The sequence below is a fragment of the Eimeria maxima genome, genomic scaffold, assembly GCF_000499605.1.
Source record: "Eimeria maxima Weybridge genomic scaffold, Emw_scaff766, whole genome shotgun sequence".
In the NCBI taxonomy this organism is placed as follows: domain Eukaryota; phylum Apicomplexa; class Conoidasida; order Eucoccidiorida; family Eimeriidae; genus Eimeria; species Eimeria maxima.
Window position 1 is genome coordinate 7,501 of NW_013566751.1, and position 7,500 is coordinate 15,000.

The following is a 7,500-nucleotide window of genomic DNA, read 5'->3' on the forward strand; positions in this document are numbered from 1 at the left end:
GCAGCAGCAGCAGGCGCAGCAATATGGGGTGTCTGCGTGCAACGAGCGTCGGCGTCCTAAAACCTGCTGCAGCAAGCAGCAAACAGCAGCAGCTGCAGCAGCAGCTGCAGCAGCAACTGCAACGAATGGAGGAACGGCAGCAGCAACTGCAGCAACTGCAGCAGAAGGATCCAAGGTGGAGGAAGAAGGAGAAGAGAAGAGAGAGGAGGGAAGCAGCAAAGAGAGCTGCTGCTGCTGCTGCTGCTAACGAGGATAAAGCAGCAGCAGCAGCAGCAGCAGCACAAGAAGCAGCAGAAATGGAAGCAGCACTTGTTGCTGCTGCTGAGGAAGCAATAGAGACAGCACAGAACCCCACAGAGTTGCTGCTGCTGCTGCTGCTGTCTAGTGACACTGCTGCTCCTGCAGCAAGAAAGAGCAACAAGCTGCTGCAGCAGCAGCAGCAGCAGCCGACGGACCCGGATCAGCTGGAGCAGCTGCTGCTGCTGCAGCAGCACCAGCAGCAGCAGCAAAAACTAGCAAATGCACTAGTAGCAGGAGACGTAGAGGCGCTGCAGCAGCAGCAGCAGCAGCCATCCCTTCCTTTATATCTTCTTGCTCGTTGCATGCAGCGTCTTGCGCAGCTGCTGCAGCAGAAACCGCAGCAGCTGCAGCAGCTGCAGCAGCAGCAACAAGCATCACGGGCCCCATTTATCAGCAGCAGCAGCAGCAGCAGCAGCAAGGAGCATAGAAGGAGACTAACGCGTTGCTTAACGCGGCTGCTGCAGGAGGTTGCCTTGCATGCAGCTCAGTTGCTGTATCCGCAGCAGCAGCAACAGCAGCAACAGCAGCAACAGCAGCAACAGCAGCAGCAGCAGCAGCAGCAGCAGCAAGAGCGTCTGTCGTTGCTGCTATCTGTTGCTCGTTCTCTGTATGACTCGGGCCTAGCAGGTCCTCTTAGCCTGCAGCAGCAGCAGTTGCTGCAGCAGCAGCGTCAGCAGCAGCAGCAGCATTTGCTGCCTATATCTGTGCTGCAGCAGCTAAGGCCTCTACTAGCATCTACAGAGTTGCTGCTGCGGCGTGCGGTGTACGTACACCTGGAGTGCATGCAGCCGCAGCAGCTATGTGAGGTGCTCGAGCTGTTTGAGTCCCTCTGCAGCAAGCAGCAGCAGCACGTCACGTTGCTGCTGCAGCGTAAGAAAGGGCTGCTGCTGCTGCAGCCAAGACCGTACATGCAGCAGCAGCTGCCACCATGGAAGGGAGCAGCAGCAGCAGCAACAGCATTACTCTTTCGTGCTGCAGCAAGAGATGAACTGTATTGGAAGCAGAAGCAGCAGCAACTGCAGCAGCAGCAACAGCAGCAACTGCAACAACTGCAGCAGCAACAGCAGCAGCAACAGCAACAGCAGCAGCAACTACCGCAGCATTATCTGCAGCCGCTGCAGCAGCCAGCAGCACCATTAGTAGATCCAGTTGTACTGCAGCAGCAGCAGGAAAGGGAGTCTGCTGCATTTGCTGCAGCAGCAGCAGCAGCAGCAGCACAACGTATTGAATATATATCCCTATCTATGCATGCATTTGCTGCACTAAGAGGGAAGGATGGTCTTGCTGCTGCTGATGCTGCGCTGCTGCTGCAGAGATACTTGAAGATAATCTCTAGACACAAGTAAGCAGCAGCAGCAGCAGCAGCAGCAGCAGCAGCAGCAGCAGCAGCAGCAGCAGCAGCAGCAGTACGTAGCAGATTATAGGTGTATAACTGTTTGCTGCTTCAACTCATTGGTGTACTCATTTGCTGCTTGTGCTGCTGCTGCTGCTGCTGCTTCTGCTGCTGCTGCTGCTTGTGCTGCTTCTGCTGCTGCTGCTGCAGTATTGAGGATTTCTCTGCTCCTGCTTCTTTGCGGCTGCTGCATGCAGCGCAGCAGCTGGGGATAAGAGGTGCTGCTGCTGCTGTATTAACAGCAGCAGCAAGAAGACACAGCAAAAAATGGTCAAACAGCAGCAGCAGCAAAGTACATCTATTCAGGCTTGTAAGACCTCCTGCTGCTGCTGCTGCTGCTGCTGCTGCTGCTGCTGTTGCTGCTTGTCTTGCTGCTGCTGCTGAAGGCACAGCTGCGGATTTTCTGTGGAGGGCTCGTGCTTCTGCTGCTGCTGCTTCACCTGCTGCTGCTGGTGCACCTGCTGCTGCTGCTGCTGCTGCTGCACTTGGGGTGTATATGCAGGTATCTACATTAAGCGAGCTGGATATCCGTCCTAATGATCCTCTTGTTGCTGCTGCTGTTAATGGCATCATCTCCCGCATTCCTCCCCCTGCTGCTGCTGCTGTTGGCCTGCGAAGATCCGCTACGTGGACTGCTGAGGAGCTCGCTTCCTTGCTGCGGTTAGTGACGAGTTTGCTGCCTTTGCTGCTGCTGCTGCTGCTGCTGCAGTCTCGCAGCAGCAACAGCAACAGCATCTGATTGGCGCTGCTGCTGCTGCAGTCCAATTTGTTGCTGCTGCTGCTGCTGCTGCTGTGTGTTTGCTGCTGCAGCTCCTTAGCAATCATAGGTGTATACCCAGACTGCCTATACACCCGAGCATTATCTTCGCGTATATGGGGTCCTTTCTTTGAGCAGCTGCAGCAGCTGCAGCAGCAGCAGCAGCAGCAGCAGATGCAGCAGCATATGCAGCAGCTGCAGGAACAGCAAACGCGGCAGCAACGGCAGCAGGAGGATTCAGCGCATGCATACAGTGTACGTCTTTTGCTTCTTTAGGCTTAATCTGCTGTTGCTGCTGTTGCTGCTGCTGCTGTTGCTGCTGCTGCTGTTGCTGCTGCTGCTGTTGCTGCTGCTGGTACTGCTGCTGTTGTTACCATTGCTGCTGCTGCTGCTGTTGCTGCTGCTGCTGCAGGCATATGACATGGAGAATCGTCCAGCAGTTGCTGCTGTTTATCTTTATGAGGCACTGCTTGCTCGCTATATACACCGACAGCAGCAGCAGCAGCAGCAGCAACAGCAGCAGTTGTTGCAGCAGGAGCAGCAGCAGCAGCAGGCATCGTCAGACCGCCCTGAGCCGAGTTTTGTTGCAGCAGCAGAATCAGCAGCAGCAGCAGAATCAGCATCATCATCATCAGCAGCAGGAGGAGAAGCAGCAGCAGCAGCAGCAGCAGCAGCAGCAGCAGAGTTAAGCAGTGCTGCACCAGATTTGCTGCAGGGTTTAGATTGCTGCTGCTGGCCTCCTCATTGGCAGCAGCAGCTGTTTGCTGCTGCATGTGCTGCGCAGCAAGTCTTCTGTCCGTCAGATAAGCAGCGTCGTGCTGCTGCGCTGCTGCAGCAGGTAAACCCTAAACCCTAAACCCTAAACCCTAAACCCTAAACCCTAAACCCTAAAGATGAAGCAGCAAGTGCAGCAACATTACTATTTTTCTTGCTCTCATATATTATCTTGATTTGCTGCTGCTGTTGCTGTTGCTGCTGCTGCTTTCCTTGCTGCTGGTCTGCTGCTGCTGCTGCTGCTGTTGCTGCTGCTGCAGATTGGGCTACAAGCTGAGGTGAAGCCACAGACAGCGGAGGGCCTCTCTCCAGACATTGCAGTCACGTTACCGTTGCTGCTGCAGCCGCAGCAGCAGCAGCAGCAGCAGCAGCAGCAGCAGCAGCAGCAGCTAGCTGCACGTGGCGTGGCGCTGCAGATAGAGGGGCGTGGCAGATGGAGAGCAGCAGCAGCAGGAGTAACGGGGATGCAGTCATCTTACGCTTTGCTCAACATCACAGCCCATCTACTGCTGCTTCTGCTGCTGCTGCTGCTGCTGCTTCTGCTGCTGCTGCTGCTGCTGCAGGTTGTTAGAGGGACTAGGTTGGCGTGTTGTTTCTTTATCTTCTTTTTTGCTGCCGCTGCGGGGTGCAGCAGCAGATGATGCTGCTGCTCTTGTGTCTCTCCTTCCCCAAGATGTGCAGCAAGCTATAGAGCAGCAGCAGCAACAGCAGCAAGAGCAGCAGCGGAAGCAGAAAGAGCAACAGCAGAAGCAGAAGGAGCTACAGGAGCAGCTGAGAAAGCAGCAGCAGCAGCAGCAGCAGCAGCAACAAGCGCAAGAACAGATAAGCGCGTTGCTAGGAGGCAGCAGCAGCAGCAGCAGCAGCAGCGGCAGCAACTTGCTGCTGATGGAAACACTCGCGAGGGAGGCTATGCGCAATGTGCTGTCGCAAGCCAGCAGCAGCAGCAGCAGCAACGGCAACAGCAGCAGCAGCAGCAACAGCAACGGCAGCAGCAGCAGCAGCGAAGCAACAGATGCTGCTGGGGAGATGCTCGAAGACGTCAAAGACAATTGAGGCACGCAGCTCTTTGTCTCGCCATGCAGCAACAGCAGCAGCAACAGCAGCAGCAGCAGCAACAGCAGCAACAGCAACAGAAGCAACAGCAAAAGCAGCAGCAGCAACAGCAGCAGCAGCAGCAACAGCAGCAGCAGCGGAGGAAAGAGTGACAATAAAATATGTCCAGAGTTTGTGGGGCCCCTTTAAGGCCGCCTCCCTTCAAATATGCTGCTGCTGCTGCTGCTGCTGCTGCTGCCGCTGCTGCTGCTGCCATATAGCAGCAGCACCAGCCATATAGCTAGCACCAGCAAACATATAGCAGCAGCAGCAACAGCAGCTGCTGCTGCAGCAGCAGCAGCAGCAGCAACAGCTGCTGCTGTTTATGCATGGTTGGTGCCCCACAAGGTTTTGGTTATCCAACCAAAGAGGCCTCCTCTGCTGCTGCTGCTGCAGCCGGTACTATTGCTGCTGCTGCTGCTGCTGCTGCTGCAGCACGAGGCTTCCTGCTGCAGTCCCTCCATGGCTGTGGGGCTGTCTGCTGCAGAGGGAAGAGACAACTCGCTGCGTGGTGTTACTGCATGCACGCCAGCAGCATCACTAGATGATGCTGCTGCTGTTGCTGCTGCTGTTGCTGCTGCTGCTGCTAAGGTTCCTGCTCCTGCTACAGTTCCTGCAGCTGCTGCTCCTGCAGCAGCAGCAGCCCCCGCGGGGAGCAGCAACTGTCCTGGTACAGGGAGCGACGCCGATGCCTGCAGCAGCAACAGCAACAGCAGCAACAGCAGCAGCAGCAACAACAGCAGCACCTCTTAAGCTGTCTAGGGTTTAGGGTTTAGGGTTTAGGGTTTGGGGTGTATATGCAGCTCTTACAGCATTTGTTATTTTGCTGCTCCTTTGAGGGTTTGTTTTGCTTCTTATTTGTTTTTTATTTTTGCTGCGGATGCTGCAGCTGCTGCTGCTGCTGCTGCTGCTGTTACGGTCTGCTTTTTGCTGCTGCTTTTGCTGCTGCGCAACCTGCATGCAGCAGCACCAACACAACAAAAACAGCACTGTAACACCAGCAGCAGCAACAGCAGCAGCAGCAACAACAACAGCTGTAGATACACCGCAGAGCTGCTGCTGCAGTTAAATAAAGCTGCAGCAGCAGCAATTAATGCAACACAAATAGTTTAATACAGGTGTGTGTACCCCGCAGCTTCTTTTGCTGCTGCTGCTGTTGCTGCTGCTGCTGCACCTACTGCTCGATTTGCTGCAGCAACAGTGTACGTGGATCTTCGGGGTTGTGCAGCATTAGCAGCTACTGCAGCAGCAGCAGCTGCTGCTGCTGCTGCAGCAGCAGCAGGAGAATCTCTCCTTCGTTTCCTTGCCCCTGCTGATACTAGTCGCCGTCGCAGCTGCTGCTGCTGCTGCTGCTGCTTGTGCTGCTGCTGCTGCCGTCTACGGCGGGGAGCTGCTGCTGCTTTTCTTGCCACTGCTGCACACATATTCAGGTGTATAGGCAGCTAAAAAAGAAAGAAAGAAACAAATAACTTAATTAATATATGTGTATTAAGGTGCTCATGCATTTGCTGCCCATACAGCGATCTGCAACAGCAGCAGCAGCAGCAGCTACTGCTGCTGCTGCTGCTGCTCCAGTGTCGGGAGCAGCAGCAGGGGGGCAGCAGAACACGAGGCTTTGCTGCTGCTGCGCTGCTCTCTTTTGCTTTAATACTATTAATTAATTAATCTTATTTATTTGCTGCTGCTGTTTGCTGCAACACTTGCTGCTGTTGCTGCTATTTGCTGCTGTACTGCAGCCCCAGAAGGCAGCAGCAGCTCATGGCCACAAGATTCGGCCGCGCTGCTGCTGCTGCTGCTGTTGCTGCTGCTGCATTGAAATAGATCTGCTGCAGCAGCAGAAACAGATGCTGCTAGCATTAAATACAACCGCAGCAAAGACAACAGCAGCAACACCAGCAGCAACAGCAGCAACAGCAGCAGCAGCAGCAGCACGGAGACCCGTGGCAGCAATTAGCAGAAGTTAATGATAGAAGACGCAGACTCCAGTAGTAAAAACAGCAGCAACAGAAGCAACAGCAGCAACAGAAGCAGCAGCAGCAGCAGCAATGCTGCTGGCTTCTCCCCGAGTTGCAGGCAGCTGCTCCGCCTGCTTGCCATTGGTCTGCTGCAGCAAAACAGCAGCAGCAGCAGCAGCAACAGCAACAATGCAGTGTTCCTTCAAGGGTATTAGGGGGAGGATACTACCTACAGGATTCCAGTCTGCTGCTGCTGCTGCTGCTGCTTTTCCTTGCCCGCAGCAGCAGCTGGTGCTGCAGAGGCAGCAGAGGCAGCAGCAGAAGGTGTTGCAGCAGCAGCACGTGCTGCAGCAGCAGAAGATCCGCCAACATGGCTGCGCCTGCCGGTCCATTTTTTGCATGCATCGCTGCTTTTCTGCTGCTGCTGCAGCAACAGCAGCAGCAGCAGCAGCAGAAGGAGCAACAGCAGCACCTGCAGTAGCAACAACAACAGCAGCAGCAGCAGCACGCAGCATTCTTGAAGGTTCTGTACAAGGAGAGCCGCCAGAAGGTCCTGCAGCAGCAGCAGCAGCAGCGCATGCAGCATGGGGGCAGCAGTTTGCTGAGGCAGATGTGCTGCTACATTTGCTGCTGCAGCTGGGTGCTCCAGCAGCAGCAGGAGCAGCAGCAGCAGCAACAGCAGCAGCAGCAGCCCATAAAGAAGCTGTAGAGGAGATAAACAGATTGCCGCTGCAGCAGCGGTGGGAGGTATTTGCTGCTGCACCCCTTTGCGGTGTGCTGCTGCCTGCTGCTCTGCTGCAGCAGCAACTGCAGCAGCTGCAGCAGCAGCAGCAGCAAGGATTGTTGGGGGGCCCCCAACTGTCAAGTATTATTCGTTGTGCTTCTTTAGCCTTTGCATTGGGGGCCCCTGGTCCTCCTGTTGCAGCAGCAGGAGCAGCAGCAGCAGATCAAGCAGCAACAGACGCAGCAGCAGCAGCAGCAGCAGCAGCAGCAGAGCATGCAGCAGCAGCAGCAGAATTTCATGTGCTGCTGCAGCAGATACTAAAAGATGATTCCTTAAGTATAAGCGGCAGCTGTGCTGCTGCTGCTGCTCTTTCTGTTGCTGCTGCTGCTGCAGCAAAGCAAGCCGCAGCAGCAGGCCAACCCGTTGCAACAGCTGCAGCAGGAGAGACACCAGCAACAGCAACAGCAGCAGCAGCAGCAGCAGCAGCAGCAGCAGCAGCAGCAGA

The 7,500-nt window shown here is 55.4% G+C and overlaps 2 protein-coding genes across 2 annotated transcripts in view; both read left to right on the top strand.

Moving 5' to 3' along the window:
• Nucleotides 1-23: 23 nt before the first annotated feature.
• EMWEY_00042600 (hypothetical protein, conserved) lies at nucleotides 24-4,277 on the top strand (the record flags this gene model as incomplete). The annotated part of the gene is made up of 7 exons (XM_013482780.1): nucleotides 24-1,642; nucleotides 1,844-2,003; nucleotides 2,196-2,353; nucleotides 2,504-2,705; nucleotides 2,863-3,288; nucleotides 3,485-3,693; nucleotides 3,788-4,277. The coding sequence occupies 7 exons, from the start codon at nucleotides 24-26 to the stop codon at nucleotides 4,275-4,277; spliced, it is 3,264 nt and encodes a 1,087-aa protein (XP_013338234.1).
• A 2,183-nt stretch (nucleotides 4,278-6,460) lies between these two features.
• The window catches only part of EMWEY_00042610 (hypothetical protein, conserved), a gene marked incomplete at both ends in the record, with an annotated part of 2,094 nt that continues 1,054 nt past the window's right edge, over nucleotides 6,461-7,500 (top strand). The window contains one exon of the mRNA XM_013482781.1: nucleotides 6,461-7,500. This exon is cut by the window's right edge and continues 487 nt beyond it. Within this exon, the coding sequence (XP_013338235.1) occupies nucleotides 6,461-7,500 (1,040 nt within the window).